Raw genomic sequence first — 23,409 nt, forward strand, 5'->3', positions numbered from 1 at the left:
TAGTGTTGTACAATCGTGCCATTTTCTAGGGAAATACTGTTGAATAGAAATGGCGATTTTATAAATGCAGAATGAGTCTCTGGTATTATTGTTATATTCGCCAAAGAAGTGTCCCATATACATTTATATGCAGAAGTAGAAGTAGTATATTTTTTATTATGGTTTTGTTTATTTTAATATGAACAATGACTTTATATTAAACATATATAAATTGACATATTTTTTATTATTATTAAGGAAAAATAATAATAGAAAATATGGACACAAATATTATTTTAAAAAAAATAGGAAAACGTCGAAATTTAAGCCATTTTCCATTTAAATTTTCATTCATTCAATGTTCAATTAAAAGGTTGAAATTTTTTTATATAATTTAGATATTTTAAGAGTGAAAAATACTCAAATTAATATTTTTATTACATATGCATTAATGATTCTAAATTGTATTCTTCTAACATTGTTTACCAAAATCACAAAAGTAAGTACGTTATGAAATTGTATTTTTTTAATATAAATAATCATTTTTAACCTCAATTCACTTAATTTTCCTCTCTGTTACGACAATAAATATTAGAATAATAGTCTTACAACATAAAACTTCAAACTAGTAGTTTAATATAAAAGTAATAAATCAAATTTTATAAATATAATTTAGAAACCCATGAAGTAGTTATGAAATAGCTTTTTTTTAAACATAAATAATGAACTTTCACATACATTTTTATTCCCAATTTTCATAATTTTCTTATTGATATGACAGTAAATAGAATATTAGTTTATTCAGGAAGTCTTCAAGCTACCAGATTGAAAATAATAATAATAAATCAGATTTTCTAAAAATAACTTGTAATTGTCACATATATGCAATAAATAAAATTATTAGATAAATTACAATATAATTGTGCACATCTACTGTCCAAGTAGTGTTGTACAATCGTGCTGTTTTCCAGTGAAATACTATTGAATAGAAATGGTGATTTTATAAATGCAGGATGAGTCTCTGATATTATTTTTACATTCGCCAAAGAAGCGTCCCATATACACTTATATGCAGAAGTAGAAGAAGTATATTTTTTATTATGGTTTTGTTTATTTTAATATGAACAATGACTTTATATTAAACATATATAAATTGACATATTTTTTATTATTATTAAGGAAAAATAATAATAGAAAATATGGACACAAATATTATTAAAAAAAAATAGGAAAACGTCGAAATTTAAGCCATTTTCCATTTAAATTTTCATTCATTCAATGTTCAATTAAAAGGTTGAAATATTTTTATATAATTTAGATATTTTAAGAGTGAAAAATACTCAAATTAATATTTTTATTACATATGCATTAATTAATCTAAATTGTATTCTTCTAACATTGTTTACCAAAATCACAAAAGTAAGTACGTTATGAAATTGTATTTTTTTAATATAAATAATCATTTTTAACCTCAATTTACTTAATTTCCCTCCCTGTTACGACAATAAATATTAGAATAATAGTCTTACAACATAAAACTTCAAACTAGTAGTTTAATATAAAAGTAATAAATCAAATTTTATGAATATAATTTAGAAACCCATGAAGTAGTTATGAAATGTTTTTTTTTAAACATAAATAATGAACTTTCACATTCATTTTTATTCCCAATTTTCATAATTTTCTTATTGATATGGCAATAAATAGAATATTAGTTTATTCAGGAAGTCTTCAAGCTACCAGATTGAAAATAATAATAATAAATCAGATTTTCTAAAAATAACTTGTAATTGTCACATATATACAAGAAATAAAACTATTAGATAAATTACAATATAATTGTGCACATCTACCGTCCAAGTAGTGTTGTACAATCGTGCCATTTTCTAGTGAAATACTGTTGAATAGAAATGGCGATTTTATAAATGCAGGATGAGTCTCTGGTATTATTGTTATATTCGCCAAAGAAAAGTGTCCCATATACATTTATATGCAGAAGTCATGTTAAAAACAGTACATTTACGCATGCAAAATTAAATTTCTAGTCATTTCGCACGAGGTACGCTTCCTCTTAAAAAAAAAAAATAACAACGTTGAGCCACTGAAAGCGTACTGGAAAGTCCACGACTGAATAAACGATTGTTTACAAATCGAGAAAAACGAACTGAACCGCATTCTGGTTAGATCTGGTCTAACGTCAATTGATTTTTACAAGTCTTTGTTTTGCCGAAGACCGATTATGACAGTAATGTATGGTATGCAGGCAACAGTTTTATTTTCTTTCATTAATAGTTCACTGCACGCCAATGATCTTAAACAATCAAAAGTGAGAACCGCAGCGGACTGGTTATTTATTCATATTATCAACTTGACACAATCACACGCACAAATAATAATTTTGATTATCATTATGTAATACATTTATTAGGGGCACACAACGCACACATTTCTTGTGCATTCGACACTATGTTATGGGTCTTCCACTTAAAAGATTATCTGGAGCAGTGTGTGCGCAACAAAACGGAAAGATTTCTTAACACACTGCAAAATGATTATATTTTTATCTTGCCATTAACATTAATGGCCCAAATTATTGGGAATGGTGTCATTAATAAGTGATGTGTGGGACCACCTTTCATCTATAATAGTTTAGAAGGCTACAATTTGTCAATTAGGGAGTTTTACCAGTTAAAAAATGATTTATTTCAAATATTTTAATGAAAGTGATACAGTTTTTATCCAATGTCCAAATAACCAGTTAAATGTAAATATTTTTGGACTAAAGTTCAGGTCAACTCAGGAAGTTTCTGCTCAAAACTTTATTACTAACTAAACGTTTTCTATATTTTTATTACCACTAAAACCATAAAATTATGACTATTCAAAAAATATTAAAATAAATAGATACCAGTGCTTCATTTAAAAATAAAAACAAGACATATTTAATTAATGTTAACTCATTAACACACAATTTGATTTAATTATCAAATAAATTCGACAGGTTGACCCTCATTTTTGTCATTTTCCAATTTATTCTACTTCATTCTAAAAATATATTCACATTCTAGAACAAAAATATTTCTGATAATATTAACAGTGTTAGAAAATTTTAATGTGAAATTAATTGATGCTTTAAATGTTTTTAATTCATTTATTTACAATGGGTTAAAAGAATGTTCCTATTCATAAGAAGTGGAAATGCTTTAATTAAGTGGTAAAAATTATTATATTATATATAGTATTTATATATATATATATATATATATATATATATATATACATATATATATATATATATATATATATATATATATATACATATATATATATATATATATATATATATAAATATGACATATTTTTTATTATTATTAAGGAAAAATAATAATGGAAAATATGGACAAAAATATTATTTAAAAAAAAATAGGAAAACGTCGAAATTTAAGCCATTTTCCATTTAAATTTTCATTCATTCAATGTTCAATTAAAAGGTTGAAATCGTTTTATATAGTCTAGATATTTTAAGAGTGAAAAATACCCAAATTAATATTTTTATTACATATGCATTAATGAATCTATTTATTATTTATTGTTATTCTTCTAACATTGTTTACCAAAATCACAAAAGTACGTTATAAAATTGTTTTTTTTTTAATATAAATAATCATTTTTAACCTCAATTTACTTAATTTTCCTTACTTCCTATTACGACAACAAATATATTACAACATAAAACTTCAAACTAGTAGTTTAATTATAAAAGTAATAAATCAAATTTTATAAATATAAGTTAGAAACCCATGAAGTAGTTATGAAATGCGTTTTTTTTTTTTAAATATAAATAATGAACTTTCACATTCATTTTTATTCCCAATTTTCATAATTTTCTTATTGATATGACAATAAATATTAGAATATTAGTTTATTCAGAAAGTCTTCAAGCTAGCAGTTAAAAATAATTAATCAGATTTTCTAAAAATAACTTAGAAACACATGTAATTGCCACACATATACAAACAATTAGATAAATTACAATATAATTTTAATCTTGATTTTATTTAAAATTTTACAATGAAATAGGTTTTTTATATTATGTATAAATAACAAACTCTTTTGTATAAGGAAAATAAGTTAAGTAATAAGTATTTTTTTATGACAATAAATATGATGACAATAAATATTATTGTTATAGAAAGATATTTCAAACTAGCAACATTAAAATAAAAGAATGTGTCAGAATGTAAATAATAAATTATTTTTTTTAAAAAGAACAATCATCACCTTTCATTTTTTCTAATTTTATTTTTATTACAAGGGATTAATTTTATAGAATAAATCTTTAAACCAGTAGTTTAAAAATTAAAATAATAAATAAGACATAAAAATAATTTTAAAACATGTATTTTATTGTCATATTTATACAATAACAGTAAATAAAACCATTAAATGAATATCATCTTGATCTTGTTTCTATTTAAAATTTTATAAAGAAATTTACTTTTTATCTATAAATAATAAAGTTTCTTTTTTAAAAAGGAAATTTATCACTTTTATTTCCAATTTTTTAATCTTCTTTTTATGAAACAACAAATATTTAAAAAACTTTTATTTCCTATTTTTTAATTTTTTTTTTTTAATAAAATAATGAATATTAAAGTATTTTCAGTCAGATTTTATAAAAGTGTTTTAAAAACATATTCAATTGTAACATTTATACAATATCAATAAACATAATCATTAGAATATAATTTCGATTTTTATTTAAAATCTCGAATTTTATTAAGAAATGTACTTTTTAAACATATATAATAAAATTTCTTTTTTTAAAATGAAAATTTTCACCTTTATCTCCAATTTTTTAAATTTTCTATTTAATAAGACAATGAATATTAAAGTATTTTCAGAATAAAAGTAATTTAAAAACATATACAATTGTAACATGTATACAATAACAATAAATAAAATCATTAGAATATAATCTTGATATTGTTTTTTTTTTATTTTATTAAGAAATGTAATTTTTAAATATAAATAATAAAGTTTCTTTTTTAAAAATGAAAATTATCATTTTTATTCCTAATATTTTTAATTTTCTTTCTAATGAGATAATGAATATTAAAGTATTTTCAGTCAGTCATTATAAAAGTAATTTAAAAATATATATTTAATTGTTTTTGTTTATATTTTTATTATGAAATGTATTTTTTAAATTTTCAAATTTATTCCCATTTTTTTTTTTTTTTTTGATGGATATTAAAGTATTAGATTTACAGAAAAAGCAGTTTTAAAATAAACTTTTACTTAATAAATCAAATTTTATAAGAATTGTTTAGAATTACACCTTATTTTTATTTAAAATTTTTATTAAAAATGAGTTTTTTTTAATGTAAATAATATACAAGGAAAATCATTACTTATATTTTTTTCTTTATATGACAATACATATTAGAGAATCATTTTTAAAATAGGAGATTAATACTTTTAAAATAAAAATAATAAATTATATTTTATTTTTTATAAAATTATAACTATCAAATATAATAAATAAAACCATTAGTTGATTTACAATGTAATTTTATTCTTGTCTTAATTTAAAATTACTAATTTAGATTTTTTTTAATACAGTACTGTATTGTTAATTTTCTTTTGTTTGTAAATTAATATTAGAATGTTGGTTATACAGTATAAAACTTCAAAACAGTAGTTTTAAAATATAAAGAATTGATACAAAAGTTATAGAAACTGTTAGATTATTGATAATTATGTAATTATTCAATTGTAAAAATTGTTAAATTCTATTTATAAATTACCTTAATTTAAAAAAATAAAATTGAGTCCAAAAGTTATTTATATTCAAAGTTTATCATCATATTTATTAAAATACTCCACATGTTAAATATAATTCGCGAGTATTATATTAAATTTATGGCGAATGTAAATTTATTGTCTGTGCGTAACCCTGTGATTGTGCCATTTATGATCAGCGTATATAGTTAGTATTCAAGCTGTCGATTTTTCTACAAATGCAATCACATATCTCATTTTAACCCATATACATAAATTTTATTTAACTTATGCCGTTGACCTTTCTTATTATTTACGAACATTCATTCACTTTTAGAGTCTATTATTAATTTACACTTACATTAGACCCATGGGATCATTAGTAAGTAGTACTAGCAGGCATTTTTCTGTTCTAACATCGACTCCGAGTGTAGGTCAATTACGTACAGATAAACTTTATGAACTCCAATTATTTATTTATAATGAAAACTGTGTCCACGATTTTTCATAATGGACTATTTTTTTCACTAGTTTTAATGGCGCATAATGATAAAAATTCATCGTTATGTGTACACAACAGCATTGGCGTACGTAGCCCCGACTAATTTACATTTATAATGAATTCATTTTGTCTGCTTCCAACGTAAAAATATCATTTCGGTTTCGCAATCATTTTGAAAACTGCTGCGACCCGTGTGTGTGTGATTTTAGGCGTTTCATGCGTCTCTTAAAATCCCGTAATTCGGGACAATTGCCGCCAACAATTCGGACCAAATTAAAATAATTGGACGGCTATTAGACCAATTCTCGATTCGAAACCGGCGACAACCGGAAACGGCATCGATTTAATGCGTAATTTTTTTCGGTGGGCTACCTGAAATTTACTTATTCAAGACTCTAACCGGCTAACGAAGCACGTGTATTAGTACTTAGTCGGTTGGATGATTATTTCGGTGTCACACACATCATTACATTACATTTAACCGGCTTGCTCGATAAAAATAAATTGAAACGCAAAATGCGATAGCCGGGCCGAACGGCGGTACAGTTTTTCGACTTGCAGTCGGTTTTTAAAAGCATTCGACGAAGAATTCGATGATTGAAACTGTAAGTTGTAAACACTGCACAGATAAGATAGTGGGTTTATTTGTCTAGTCTAAATAGATCTCCCTTTTATCATCTGAAAACACTGTGCTGGTGCTCCGGCCCATCCGCCAGTCACGACGCCGAAGAATTTAATTCGATTTCATCGTTGCGGAGCTTTTACGGCCGCACAATTATTTAATAACCAATGCCGTCCGGCTTAATGACGAAAATTAACGATAATAAAGCAAATTTCTAACACCAGACGAATCGAATTGATATCAAAGCCGGCCGATGATGTTTTTTTATATTCTCTTTGGCAATGGCAACGGGAATTGTCGGGCGTGACGCCGTCGTTTCGATCGTTACAAGGGGCTGGGGTTGGGTTTGTGGTGGTAGGTAAAAATAAAAACTATAACCAAATGTGTTTACCAAAATCCACTCACCCGGTCAGGTTTTTACGAATACATATGTATGTGCGTTTTTTCTCGTAAAACAGTAATATAAATATTGAATGTATCAGTTAATGTGAAATTGTTTTTTGGTTCATGTAACTGTAACTGTATGATTCAATATCGCACACAAAACACATACGCAAATTATTGAAAAAAAAAAAAAAAAATGTACAAAACGATTTCAGTTTATAAATAAATCTTTGATTAATTTGACTTGTTATTATCGTCGATCATTTCAATTGTTGTCACTTTAGGAAGTTATTGATGTATTTATGTTTTGTCTATGGCTATACTTTCTTACTATTCACAATGTAATTTAATTAATCGTGTAAATCTTGACAATTTGGAGGAAAAGTAAAAAAACTACAGTCATAAAATTAACATAAAATATTGTGATTACATAATTTTTAAACTAAAAATTATATTTTGGACATAATTACAATTAAAAATTAGTAGCAATATTAATTTTTTCATAGATTTTGGTCGTTATAGTTTAGTAGAGATTCTTGTAGGGCACATATCAAGTTTAAAAATACGTTTTGTTATATTTATTAAGCTTAAAAGTTGAAGCTTATCTGATCTTGATCTACAGAAACAAAAATTGGTGACAAAATGGTTAAAATCATGACAATTTAGAAGAAAAAGTAAAATTACAGTCATGAAATTAACATCAAATATTGTAAATTAACAATTTTTAAATTGAAAAATATATTTTAAACATAATTCCCTTTTAAAATTATAATTATATTAATTTTTTCTGAAGTTTTTAGTAGTTCTAGTTAAGCAGGGATTCTTGTAGAACGTATATCAAGTCTAAAAATACCTCAAAATTTGTAACTTATCTGGTCATGTTCTATATAAACAGAAATTAGTGACTAAAAAGGGTTAAAAATCATGACAATTTAGAAGAAAAAATAAAATTGCAGTCATGAAATTAACATAAAATATTGTAATTACATAATTTTTAAATTAAAAAATATATTTTAGACATAGTTCCATTTTAAAATTATAATTATATTAATTTTTTCTGAAGTTTTTGGTAATTCTAATAAAGCAGGGATTCTTGTGGAACGTATATCAAGTCTAAAAATACTTCAAAATTTGTAGCTTATCTGGTCATGGTCTATACAAACAGAAATTAGTGACTAAAAAGGGTTAAAAATCATGAGATTAACATAAAATATTGTAATTACACAATTTTTAAATTAAAAAATATATTTTAGACATAATTCCATTTTGAAATTATAATTATATTAATTTTTTCTGAAGTTTTTGGTAGTTCTAGTTAAGCAGAGATTATTGTAGAACGTGTATCAAGTCTAAAAATATCTCAAAATTTGTAGCTTATCTGGTCGTGGTTGATATGAAATTAACATAAAATATTGTAATTACACAATTTTTAAACTAAAAAATATATTATAGACATAATTCCATTTTAAAATTATTTTTTGTAACCGGCAATATTAATTTTTTCTGAAATTTTTGGTAAATTGAAAGAGTTCCAGTTGTATTAATGTAAATAAAATGATGATAATTATGGTTTTTAACTTCATAGTCAGCCAATATTAAATTTAAAAGTTAATTTAGAGAAAATGTTTATTTACAGTCATAAAATTAATATAAAATATTGCATCTACGTTATTTTTATACAAGAAAAATTATTTTTAAACACACTTCATTTTAAATTTACTTTTATTATGATAATAAAAATAGTACATTTTTTTCTAAAAATTAGTAATCTATTTTTAGCAGGGATTTCGTACATATATATCAAGTTTTAAAATATGTTTTATGTTGACTAACCTCGTAATTTGCAGTTTGATAATGATCTAAAGAGTCAGAAAACGTTAAAAATTCTGAAAATTTAGATTAAAAAGTCATAAAATTAATATGAAATGGTCATGGTCAAATAGAAACAAATTAGTGACAAAATGGTTGAAAATTATGACAATTTAGAAGAAAGAGTAAAATTACAGTTATGAAATTAACATAAAATATTGTAATTACCCAATTCCATTTTAAAATTATTTTATTAATTTTTTGGTAGTTTTAGATTCTTATAGGACACAATTTTTAAACTAAAGAATATATTTTAGACATAATTCCATTCTAAAATTATTTTTGTATTGGCAATATCAATTTTTTATAAAGTTTAAAAATGAGTTTTATATTTATTAACCTCAAAATATGTAGCTTATCTGATCATGGTCTATAGAAACAGAAATTAATAACAAAAAGATTAAAAATCATGTCAATTTAGCAGTAAAAATATAAGTTACAGCCATGAAATTAACATAAAATATTGTAATTACACAATTTTTAAACTAAAAAATATATTTTAGACATAAATCCATTTTAAAATTATTTTTGTACTGACAATATTAATTTTTTATAAAGTTTTTGGTAGTTCTAGGCTTGGCTGGGATTTATGTAGGACAATTTAGAAGAAAAAGTAAAATTATAGTCATAAAATTAACATACAATATTGGAAGTACACAATTTTTAAATTAAAAAATATATTTTAAACATAATTCCATTTTAAAATTATAATTATATTAATTTTTCTGAAGTTTTTGGTAGTTCTAGGTTTAGGTGGGATTCTTGTATATCAAATCATATATCAAATTGAAAGTACGTTTTATATATATTAACTTAGAAATTTATAGCTCATCTAATTATGGTCTATAGAAACAAAAACTAATGACAAAAAAGTTCAAAATGTTGACAATTTAGAAGAAAATGAAAATTAACATAAAAACTTTAAGTACACAATTTTTAAACTAAAAAATATATTTTAGACATAATTCCATTTTAAAATTATTTTTGTACTGGCATATTAATTTTTTCTGAAGATTTTAATAGTTCTAGTTAAGCAGAGATCCTCTTTGTTTAAATATACGTTTTTTATATATTAACCTCGAAATTTGTAGCTTATCTGTACATCATAAATTATGTATTTATTACTATTCAAGAAATATAATTTAATTAGTTATAGCAGACAATGAGAATTAAACAAAAAAAAAATGAGGTGATGCAAAAATTGGTGCAAATTTGCTTAGAAAGAAATTTCTCACAAAAAAATACGTACGTACAGATTATATAATAGCTTGAATACGAAAGAGATATTCAACGGACATGAGAAATAAAGTGTTACAATGTGGGATTAAAGCATCTCTAATTGTCATGAATATATATGTCACATAACAGCTTAATTTGAATATTTTGTCTGCTCGTATACGAGGAGGAATGAATAAATACTTGGCCTTGGTCATTTTTTACTATACAAATAGTCGTGGCCGACCCAGGATGGGAAATTTGGGACCAATACATAATTTTGGCAACTGATTTGCATCGCCCCATTAACCGTAAATTTTAAAAACTAGATTCGGACACACAACAACAAATAAGTTTTAAAAATACTTTCCAATCAAAAATGAACGGCCAAGATTTGTTGTGGTTTAAAAATACTATCAGTTTCATTAGCAGTATTGTGCAACACTTCGGGCAACATTTGACAGTAAAATTAGAGAACTTTTGCAACAACACGGTTTTTGTTTTTTTTTTACATAGTGACACGTTAAATTTACAATCTTGCTTTGCATACTCATCGGTCTCTTGGTCCAGATATTTTACTTTCTTCGGTGTAATTGCTTAAAATAATTCCATTGGCGTAGACTGTTAAATTATCTCCGACAATATAGAATGGAGTAAACAAGATTGGCTGATACAGTTAATGCCACATCAAATAAATCTAGTGAGAGGTCTTTTTTATGTTTGCTTTATGCTCTATTTTTAGCTTTCAAATCGTATAACATAATGGTCACTTGAATAAACAATTTTCTTTGTAAATTAAAAAAGTTCCAGCTGTATTAATGTAAATAAAATGATGATAATGATGGTTTTCACATTCATAGCCCGCTAATATTAAATTTAAAAGTTAATTTAGAGAAAAAGTTTACTTACAGTCATAAAATTAATACAAAATATTGCAACTACGTTATTTTTATTCAAGAAAAATTATTTTTAAACACAATTTCATTTTAAATTCAAATTCAATTATTTTTAAACACAAATTCATTTAAATATATTTTTATTATGACAATAAAAATAGTACATTTTTCTAAAAATTGGTAGTCTATTTTTAGCAGGGAGTTTCGTAAATATAAATCAAGTTTGAAAATATGTTTTATGTTGACTAACCTTCTAATTTGCAGCCTGATAATTATCTAAATAGTCAGAAATTAGTGACAAAAATGTTAAAAATTCTGAAAATTTAGATTAAAAAATGATAAAATTAATATGAAATGTTATAAATATATGATTATTAAACAAAATAAAAATGTTTTTAAACATTTCACTTTAGTGTTAATTGTGTTATAAGAATATTAAATTTTCAACAGACTTTTGGTAATATATTTTTAACAGTTATATCAAGTTAAAAATATGGTTTACATTGATTAGTCATAAAATTAACATAAAATATTGTAAATACATAATTTTTAAACTACAAAATATATTTTAAACATTTTAAAATTATTTTTTTACTAGCAATATTCATGTTTTCTAAAGTTTTTAATAGTTTAGCAGGAATTCTTTTATGGTATGTATGTACCTTTGTTTAAAAATACGTTTTTTATTTACTAACCTCGAAATTTATAGCTTATCTGATCAGGGTCAATGGAAACAAAAATTATTGACAAAGAAGTTAAAAATCTTGACAATTTAGAAGAAAAAATAAAATTACAATCTTAAAATTAACATAAAATATTGTAAATACACAATTTTTAAACTAAAAAATATATTTTGGAAATAATTTTATTTTAAAATTATTTTTGTATGGGCAATATTAATTTTTTTTTAAGTTTTTAGTAGTTCTAGCTGGGATTCTTGTAGGAAGTATATTAAATTTAAAAATACATTTTATATTTAATAACCTTCTATAGAAACAGAAATTAGTGACAAAAAAGTTAAAAATCCTGACAATTTAGAAAAAATGTAAAATTACATTCATTAAATTAACATTAAAACTTACGTACACAATTTTTAAACTAAAAAATATATTTCAGACATAAATCCATTTTAAAATTATTTGTATAGGGGCAATATTACTTTTTTTTTTTTTGTTTTTGGTAGTTCCAGTTTAGCAGGTATTCTTGTCGGACATATATCAAGTTTAAAAATACGTTTTATATTTATTTACCTCGAAATTTGTAGCTTATCTGATCAGGGTCTATAGAAACAGAAATTAGACACAAATAATTAAACATCCTGACAATTTAGAAGAAACAATAAAATTACAGTCACGAAATTAACATAAAAACTAAACTAAAAAAATATATTTGAGGCATAAATTTATTTTAAAATTATTTTTGTAGGAGCAATATATTTTTTTTTTTTTTCATTTTTAGTCGTTCTAGTTTAACAGGGATTCTTAGGATATATATCAAGTTAAATAATACGTTTTATATTTATTAAACTCGAAAACTTATCTGATCATGGTCTATAGAAACAGAAATTAGTGACAAAAAAGTTAAAAAACCTGACAATTTAGAAGAAAAAGTAAAATTACACTCACGAAACTAACATAAAAACTCGTAAGTACACAATTTTTAAACTAAAAAAATATATTTCAGACAAATTTATTTTAAAATTAATTTTGTAGGGGCACTACTATTATTTTTTTAATTTTTAGTAATTCTAGTTTATCTGGGATTCTTGTAGGACATATATCAAGTTAAAAAATACGTTTTATATTTATTAACCTCGAAACTTGTAGCTTATCTGATCATGCACTATAGAAACAGAAATTAGTGACAAAAAAGTTAAAAATCCTCATAATTTAGAAGAAAAAGTAAAATTACAGTCACGAAATTAACATAGAAACTTGTAAGTACACAATTTTTAAACTAAAAAAATATATTTCAGGCATAAATTTAGTTTAAAATTATTTTTGTAGGGGCCATACTATTTTTTTTTTTTTAATTTTTAGTAATTCCAGTTTATCTGGGATTCTTGTAGGACATATATCAAGTTTAAAATATGTTTTATATTTGTTAACATCGAAATTTGTAGTTTATCTGATCATGGTCTATAGAAACAGAAATTAATGAAAAAATCCTAACAATTTAGAAGAAAAAGTAAAATTACATTCACGAAACTAACATAGAAGCTTGTAAGTACACAATTTTTAAATTAAAAAAATATATTTCAGACATAAAATTATTTTAAAATTATTTTTGTAGGGGCAATACTATATTTTTTTAATTTTTAGTAATTCTAGTTTATCTGATATTCTTGTAGGACATATATCAAGTTAAAAAATACGTTTTATATTTATTAACCTCGAAATTTGTAGCTTATCTGATCATGGTTTAAAGAAACAGAAATTAGTGACATAAAAGTTAAAAATTCTGATAATTTAGAAGAAAAGTAAAATTACAGTACACAATTTTTAATGTAAAAAAATATATTTCAGGCATAAATTTATTTTAAAATTATTTTTTTAGGGGTACTATTATTTTTTTTTTTAATTTTTAGTAATTCTAGTTTATCTAGGATTCTTGTAGGACATATATCAAGTTAAAAAATACGTTTTATAGTAAAGTTTTTAAGTAAAATTACAGTCATAAAATTAATATAAAATATTGTAAGTACACAATTTTTAATCTAAAAAATATATTTCAGGCATAAATCCATTTTAAAATTATTTTTATAGTAACAATATTGATAATTTTAAAGTTTTTAGTAGTTCTAGTTTATTTATTAACCTCGAAAATTGGAGCTTATGTGATTATAGTCTATAGATACAGAAATTAGTGACAAAAAAAAATTAAAAATTCTGAGATTACATCTTTAACAGGAGTATTTTTAGTCTTAACATCGAATTAATTAATATAAAAATTTTACTCGTTGTCATTAAAAAATTATTTAAATTGATATTGTATTTATAGAATTTAATTTGAGTAAAACATTTCAGTCATAAATAATTTAACCACTTTACTAAAAATCGTAATTATCCCCACAATTTAAATTCAACAAAAAAAAAAAAAAAATACAATATTTTTTTTACAAACAACAATTACGAGTAATTAAACTTAATTAAAATAATGCGATAAGAAAGGACAATTATCGTTAATTTTGCAAATAATTGCGGAACCAAAAACAAAAAACTAGTTAAATGTATTTCGCGTAAAACGATCAAATTTCACGTTCACATTCGTCGGCGTCAGGAAATGTGTTTTGCGTGCGGTGCCGGGGGAATGACAAACGAAAAATTTTCGGCACCAGGTAACGAGCAAAAGTACGAATTTGCACGTAAACTAGTTTTTACGAGCGCGAAACGTACGTACGTAAGTTGGACGCCGAAATAGATCTCTAATTCACACATGTTACGTGTTTAAATTAAAAATGTAAATATGTAAATATCAGTAAAGAAAAAAATAACGACGACGGGTTAAAACTCGGCGACGATCACGTGAACTTTGGCAACAGAAAATTTTTCACCACAATCGATGGGTAAACAACAAAATTATAATCGGTGTCTCTGTGTGTGTGTGTGTGTGTGTGTGTGTGTGTATCTGTTGAGTGTATTTGGGTCAAAATTTGTAACTAAAATGATAATCTAAAGTGAAATTAAAAAGTTGTCTAGTGAGTTTTAATTTTGTGTGGCGATTGTGCCATTGGAATTGGGAACGAATCGGTAAAAATCAATAAATAAACCAAATAAGGGGTGACGAAACTGAAAATGTTTTTAGAGCCGGTGCGAAAGTGTAAAAAAAAAAAAAATTGAAATGAGTCCGTTTGACAGAGAAAGGGGAATGATTTCTGTTTCGTTTAGATGTAGAAAGAGAAAGGAAAGAAGGTTAGGTGTAAAAGCAAAATTAAAAGAATTATCTTACCTGCTATGTCGAAGTCATGATGTCGTAAAATAAACTGAGTAGTCGGTGTGGATGCGGTGGTATATTTATTTTGAGTGATTATGACGAGCGAAGAAATAAGACAAACAGAAGATTAAATCAATAAATAGATTGTTTATTATTTTGATTAGTCCCGTCTTGAGCTGAACGAGTGGTAGGGTATGGTGCATTAACTAAGTCACAGACATCGGGGTGTATCACAACACATTGCAAAATCAAAATGAGACGAGCAAGAGCATAGTTTTAGTATAGACCGAACGGAGAGCACTGGCGGGCACCACAACTACGGGCAACGGAGGACACTTTCTCCGATACAGTCCGTATTTTGAACAGTGTACCCGGTTCTGTGCACAGCTCTCTTTCATTCGCTCATTCGTATCTACGCGCCATCGACGCTCGGGTTTATGGTCCGCCCGTCCGCCCGACCAGTCTACGCTCGCTACGCTCGCCCGACGAATCCTCCTCCTTTTTCGCGGTTTGCCGTTCTTCCGACGCGTACGTCGCCTTTGCCTTTACCTCGCGCCTTTTGCCTTCGGCACGTACCTTCGCCACCCTTGCCCTGCCCTTGCTTGTCCGGCTGTCGACCACCGCCACCCACCCCAGAACCGGACTTCTTCAATTCATCTCAATCAATCCACTTTATTAAACCTTTTCCTTATCCGGGTGCCTAATCGATATACGAGGGCCGGACGGCTCACCTAATTTCAGTTTCAGTACGTTAACCCCTTTGGACTTCGCGTGACAACTAGTTACACATGCATCAATCAATTGTTTCAATTGATTTTTACGTCTAATCGGACACCTAAATTACATTAATCATCATCAACATCATCATCAATTCCTTTCGAGTCATTGAAAATCGCATCGTTTTGTGCAATCCGGTCACATAACAATGGGAGGTTGCTTTGATAACTAATCAATATACGGGGGCTACCCAATTTGACTCATTTACATCAGTGGTTCCACCACAAGATCGTTAACACCTTCGTGCGTCACGCAACTAAGAAAGTGGGTCCGTTAATAAATGAGTTCACTCACATACAAGGTTCAAACGTCTAAATAGCTTCGACAATCATCTAAATAGCTTCGATGCTAATCTAAGCCACATTAAGTCTCAAAAACAGAAGAAACTTTTACATTTTTGAGTCATTAAAAATGAATATTAAATAAACAAATCAACAGAATTTATGCCCTGTCAATTTTGAACAGTTAGAAATGACCGAATGGAAATTTATATTTGTAACAACAACTAAGTGACACAGATAATTAAGACCGAAAAAACCTTTAAATCACACAAATTTGCTTAAGCACAAAAACTGCTAATGCTAATTAAATTAGACTGTTTAAAATAGAACAAAGTGTACATCATAAAACGGATTAGATCCCATAAACGACATCGTAAATCCGGCAGTTCTGCATCTTGTAGCCCAGTGAAAATTGACACTTTTCTAAAAATAAAACGACCAGCCGAAGAAGATGCGGCCCCTAAAATAGACAGTCGTGCGAGTACGCCCCAACCAACCAACCAATTGACGAAATGTTTTGCGGTACGATTTAGTTTAATGAAAATTGAACGGTAAGAAAGTGGATGCCGCAATCTTGTGCGTCCAGCTGGGTCCAATAATGATACGGGCCGGAGCGAAAATTTTTATTTAAACTGATTATAAGTGTTTATGGGCGACAATAACAGTTAAATTAATTGAAATATTTAGTACTACACTTGTGTCAAATTAAAAAATGTAGGGCAGATTTGTAAACGTTCAACGAGGTTGACCACCTAAATTACAGACAACCCGTGTTGCTGTTGAGAGATGGTGGTATTTTTAACTGACCATGTAAAAATGTATGTGGGATTTGTTTCCGTACGGCTTCGGTGCGGTAGGCAACTAGGAGTACGGAGTGTAATAGATGGGATTCCCAACTTGGGAGTGCTACATGTAGCAGCAACTTGTAATAGTCTCAGAAAAAACGTATATTTTTAATAACAATTTCATAAATTAATAAACACTAAATAATTTGAATGTTTTTTCTTTTTTTATTCTTTAAATAAATAAGAAATCCAGTGACCCAATTATGTATAAAAAAACCATTTTAATGTTCGACTTTTACCTTGTGATAATTGCTGGATAATTTGACTATTTGTAGCTCTAGACGGTATTTTACATTTATTTTAGTTTTGATATATATAATAGACATAAAAATGAACAACATTGCATTTTTTATAAAATTTTTATTTCCAAAAAAACATATTTTGTGGATTTGAACTCATTTTATTCGGTTCATTCTTAATTTTCTGCTGAAGATTTTGCTGCTATAGTATAATAGCAATTTTGGAACATGGTAAGCTGAGTCAACAACAAGTAGCTTAAATGAGTAATATCTGACAAAGTGTAGTAAGTGGAATAGTTATCGTCAAACTGGTAATGCCAATATACGACATTGTGGTGGTGGACAACGAGCTACGTCCAAAGGACAGGACTGTTTTTTGATTATTTCTACTACACTCAGTCTCACATTCTCTATATCCAGGCTTCTTGTGGACGTTGGAATCACTGTAAGTCTTCTACCACCAGAGGAAGGTTGTATAAAGCTGGTCTTATAGCCTTGTTTTGATGGTCTTCTTCACCCTCTGTTAAACAGAGTCAACAACAAGTAGCTTAAATGAGTAATACCTGACAAAGTGTAGTAAGAGGAATAGTTGTCATCAAACTGGTAATACCATTATACGACATGGTGGTGGTGGGCAATGAGCTACGTCCAGAGGACAGGACTGTTTTTTGATTATTTCTGCTACACGAAATCGCACATTCTCTACATCCAGGTTTCTTGTGGACGTTGGAATCACTGTAAGTCTTCTACCACCAGAGGAAGGTTGTATAAAGTTGGTCTTATAGCCTTCTATAGAGAGCATCGAGTTGCTTGCAGAGCATGGGCGTACGATCACCACCTATGGACTGCAGCTGAATGGCGTAATTGTTCGTTCACAAATGAGTCTAGATTACATTATGACCATCGGATAGTCTTATTCGAACATGGCGTAAACGTGGTGAGAGATATCAGGAGGAAAACATGCCTCCAATTGTTGCTTTTGAATGTGGAAAGAGACACGTGGAGCTAATCATTGTACAGAGGAACTATGCATGCTCGACGACATCACAACTTGGTTATTCAACCAATTATTTTTCCATTTGCTCAAGAATTTGGACCAGATTTCGTTTTTGTAGAGGACAATGCCCTTCCTCATCGTGGGAGACATAAATTTAGCGTTGTAAAGTCATGACATTGCTCGGATGCAGTGGCCCCAGCGTTCACAAGACTACAACCATCAGCCTCAAAATTTGGAGAAACTTGCTGATGCTCTTAGACAAGAATGCTGAATGACGAATTTATTCATTTAATATTTTTGAGTGTGCTAAGAAGGGTGAAAACTGTTTGTAGAACAAGGAGAGCCAACCAAGTACTGATTTGAAAAATGTAGAGATTTTTTTTATTTTAATCCATTTTGTTTTATTAATTTCCCAAAGAATTATGTTTAGTTTTAATATTGGTTTAAAAGTTCTGTTTAATTTATGCAGTGGATTACATTGTTTTTAAAACTTTTTTTGATAATATATTTGTTAAAATATAATGATCAAAATGATGCAATAATAAAAAAAACACAGTGTATATGTGTTTAATTTTCAGAAACATTAAATAACAAAAAATTTAACATTTTTTATATTCACTATTTTTTATCAAAAATTAACTTAATAATACTTACCAGATAAAATCTTGTAAACTGATGTGATTTTATCAAAAAAGAAAAAGAAAAAGGATTATGAATAAGGATAATAAAAGCACAAATAGAAGTTTAACAGCAGTTTATCAAATAAACACAAATTGATATTTTATATAATATTTATAAAAAACATAAAAAGTCTGATATCTAACAAAATAGTAAATGAGGAACTTCGGTATTGAAGTTTTAAAAATCTTACCTCAAATTGACTAACAAACATATAAAAGTGTATAAAATAATTATAAAAACAATTTAAATATTTTGTAAATACACATTACAAAAAAAAATAATACAATAATAATATTAATAATAATTAATTCTACTTTGGTGCTAGTCAAAAAGCCATATCAGTTAAACGGACAAAAACCGAAACTGAACGGCTAACAATAAGAATCTGAAACAATTGACTATCCCTAATCGGGCCAAAAATTCATTTATCATCCATCAAGTTTTGAAGATGGTCGACACAGCCCGATGTATATTGCACTAATGGTAACTACATTTTTTTTTTTTTGGAAAACACCCTTAGATCAACACACGAAACCTTACTCTGGCTATTGATCTAAAGCATGTTTTGCAAGTGAAATAATCTTGCAAAAAATGCCGACAAGAACGTCAATTTATAAAGTGCCCCTCATCAGAGAGTTCATTTTAAAGTCTTTATTTGACTGTTTACGCTCGAAATCGGGATGGTCCACGAGAGGACAGTTCAGAAGATTGCAGTTCTTGTGGTGGTTGTTTCAGTTGGTTTAGTTGCAATATTATTTCAACACTCTCATCATGTTAGAAATAGTAAATAACTAAAAAAGCTTATTCAAGTTTGAAAACAGTTATAAAAAGTAAAAAATATACAACTTTAAAGATTTCCAATAAATACGGAGTTTACATATTAAAAATATGAAAATATGAAGACAGTCAGGTTGATACTGACTGTGTTGTATTCACTTATAAATCTCATAAACGGATAAAAAGTTATATATAATTAGATAAAAACGACAAATTTCTACAGAATTTGATACAAATGTCTTATCTCATTCCCATCCACGAGCTTTTTTCTCCACTGGTAAGGAGAGCAATAATATACAAACAGTAGAAAAAGGAGTGTAAATATTTAAAAATCATATCGACATTACATTACATTATATTTTTGTACCATATTGTAGATGGTTGATTTACATTTGTGTGATGGATGCTTAGCGACAAGCCAAATTTTCTCCAACAGTCAGTCTGTTCAAAGGATCCTATTCAATTTCATAAAATATTGGTATTAGTTTATATTTTGTTTGGAAATACTTTGGCATGACATTGTCTTATCACATTTTCTATAAACAGACAATCACACAGTACAGTACGCCATTATCAACACATTTTCTCTACCATTGACTAGTTGGAAGCTAAAAACATTATCTAAAAAACAACTAAACAAAATATATAAAAACCATCATAACAAATAAACACTATACACTATCTACACCTATACCGATTTTTATCGGAAACAAGATTACCAAATTATTTAAAATACGTACAAATCCGATCTGATCAATCTCCAGCAAAGACTTAATTACGCCCCAAATGATGATTCCCCTACGATAAATCAGTACGTCATTAAAAAATGCCTACCAACTTCCATACAATTCGTCGAATTGAGCAAAAATCAGTCATTCGTCATCTACAGAAACATGTTAATGAAGCCTTTGCTGGAGGTTATAGTTATAGTATAAGCTTTAACAAACCTTCCCCACTATGTCACCAATCAAGTTCTGTGAATGTCGCGGAATTCTTTGTAACTTGTAACAATTGACATAATGGGGAGTGGCCAAACATTCCCAAGTCTCTAACTGTAGCAACCATTATAAAAACCTTGTATAATAACATTTAGCGTGCTTGGGTTGATAAGTCCAGTCTTTGATTGAAACCTGGGTAGAAAGATCTGTTTGTTTGTCTGTTCATAATTAGTTTGTCACTTAGCACACATTTATCAATTACCTAGGAATTATTTAATGATTTACAATTAAAGATAAACTCTACAGCGCCAAGATGGCCAATTTACAATGGCCTGCTTGGGCAAATTTATTGCACACATCAAAAATTTACTAATCACCATTTATAACAGTTTAGTATAAAAATTCAAATTTAAAAAATACAAAGTCTTAGAATAGCTGATACTATATATAATAATATATACTATACATATCGTGCAATTGTTTTAATACATTAAGACGTCTATGGTATCACACATTAAAAATAAAGGATGGTATAAAATGCAAATAGCAAGATGGCTGACAAAAAGCAGGAAGCGTAAAGGGCCAAAGGATTTCTTCTCAGCATTCAGATCAGTAGGATTAAGTGAAAAGGGCCAAGGTTTATATCAAGAGGCAGCAGACAGGGTTACCGACGGCGATCTTACCCATTCACTTTTATATTTACTAAAAAATCATCGTATTCATCCTCTATCACATACTCAAATGTCAACAACCAACGAGCCACAACCAATTTGCACACGTCTAGTCCATTAGAACAGGTTCATCCATCATCATCATAAGATTTTGCTGTTTTGGTCAGTTTTAGTTTTAATTTCGAATTGAGAGATTCATCATTCATTGAAACATCCATCGCGAACCGAGACTACTAGATCTCAAGACTGTCGACAACAAGAAAATTTTCAGGTTCAGCATCACCACCTAAAAATTTTCAGCTGTTTGGTGCCCGACCATCATGGACTCGTTGGCGTTTGAGTGTTTGATGTAGTCAGATATGTTGCCTGTAGCACAAGAAGCTTAACCCACAACTTCATCTTCCTTAAACGCCTGTTCGTTAGAGATGAACTAAGGGCTAACCTTCTTGGATCTAATCATTACCTAAGTTGTGAAGGGCTAAAGGGGGAAATACATTAGGGAAACCGCCGGTTTGCCGGTTTCAGGTACATGGGATTTAAGTGGTCGCCAGAAGCGTGAAAAACATCCAGGGCAGAGCAGCAATATGCAGATTAGACTAGTATTTACAATACCCTGAAAATTACTGACTATGTCGCATCACCTGATCAACTTGCAATGCGCCAACATATACATAAAGTGGCCTGCTTAGATTGCTGCGATGCTGTGGAAGTTAGATCGCTATCGTGAGGCGCCATACAGAATTTGGTTAGATAATTGATTACATAACATGTATTCCGTATATAAATATGTATATTGTAATTGCTACTAGATAATTATTATGCCTATGCAATCAGCAGACCGCTAGCCAAGTGAAGTTAGTCTAGTTTAGTTTTATTAACAATCGAATGGTTACTGATCACCACCACCAAGTCGCCGAGTATGGTAATAAGCTAAAAAGCAACATGGTAGCGAGAGTGGTTGCCGATATTGCTCAATTTATAACAATTTTTACACACCCAATAAATTTTCTCAAAAATACGTTAATTTTAACTAATTATAAAAGTTACATACTTAGAAATACACGTTAAGACTTGAAAATCTACAATAAAATTGCACAACATGTTAATTTTTCGGGCAATACCGTCGCGTTTGTTATTTCTAGTTTGAATCGTCCAGTATCCATTTGATTGCCGGTATTTTTTAGTCAACCAACTGACCGAATGTGCCGATTTAGCAATTCCTGCTTCCTTGGCTGCTACTACTGCTAGCATTTCCTGCGTTAACACCAACGAAATGGCACAGCCCTAGGTCTATCAGCTCCCTCCTTTACCAATGGCTTGTGGAACTCCCTACCTGGACGAGCGTGAATAGTTGCCCAACAATGTTCACAGTAATACTGAAATGGAAACACTCAATGAGTTCATCAATGAGACCTTGACACGGCTTAAAAGGGCGAAAACGAAAGTAACGAAAGAAAGCGAAGGAGGAAGGAAAAACGGTGACAATAAAGAAGTTTCTTTCCGATATATTGCAATTTAACTTGCACTTAAAACTAATCAAGATTGAACTTGGAATAAGTAAATAAGTTGGCGAAGTTTCTTAAGACTTTTATATGAAAGTATTGTTCACCGCATCATTTTAATTTAGATCAATGGACACCTTTGAAAACAAGAAACAAATTCACTTTCGACCTACACCTCAAACTCACCTGCAAACAAGTAACATTCGCGCAGAAGAATGGTGCAAATTTGCCACTACAGCGTTGTCCTTGGCATTCATCACACATTTGGTCATCGAGAACGTATGGTTTCACTTCGACACGCTTGTCAATGTCACCATGTTGGAGTTGGACGAACCTAGCACTGATGGCTGCTATGTAACTTTGCTGGTTGCTGAACGCAACGCGGCCAGCTCCTTTCGGATACTTCAGTTCGGGATCTGTGTCGATGCCTGCGTAACACACGCCACCATAAAGCCTGTCCATAATCATGGCCAATTCGACTGTAACAAATAACGGAAACCGTTAGAGGTGTGGTTTG

The 23,409-nt window shown here is 28.1% G+C and overlaps 2 protein-coding genes and 1 long non-coding RNA gene across 3 annotated transcripts in view; 1 reads left to right on the top strand and 2 right to left on the bottom strand.

Moving 5' to 3' along the window:
• The window catches only part of LOC109597168 (solute carrier organic anion transporter family member 74D-like), a 33,681-nt gene extending 18,138 nt beyond the window's left edge, over window positions 1-15,543 (bottom strand). The window contains exon 1 of the mRNA XM_020012806.2: window positions 15,200-15,543. The gene's annotated coding sequence lies outside the window, so the exon portion shown is untranslated. The remainder of the gene's footprint in view (window positions 1-15,199) is intronic.
• Window positions 1-23,409, top strand: part of LOC126264239 (uncharacterized) — an 81,972-nt gene that overhangs the window by 16,632 nt on the left and 41,931 nt on the right. The window lies entirely within an intron of this gene.
• Window positions 19,063-23,409, bottom strand: part of LOC109597165 (cytoplasmic polyadenylation element-binding protein 2) — a 38,268-nt gene continuing 33,921 nt past the window's right edge. Inside the window, exons 6-7 of the mRNA XM_020012804.2 lie at window positions 23,079-23,371; window positions 19,063-22,766 (exon numbers count right to left, since the gene is read on the bottom strand). Coding sequence (XP_019868363.1) covers window positions 22,650-22,766; window positions 23,079-23,371 — 410 coding nt within the window. The 3' untranslated portion in view covers window positions 19,063-22,649. The remainder of the gene's footprint in view (window positions 22,767-23,078; window positions 23,372-23,409) is intronic.

This window comes from Aethina tumida, chromosome 1 (assembly GCF_024364675.1).
Source record: "Aethina tumida isolate Nest 87 chromosome 1, icAetTumi1.1, whole genome shotgun sequence".
Classification (NCBI taxonomy): Eukaryota; Metazoa; Arthropoda; class Insecta; order Coleoptera; family Nitidulidae; genus Aethina; species Aethina tumida.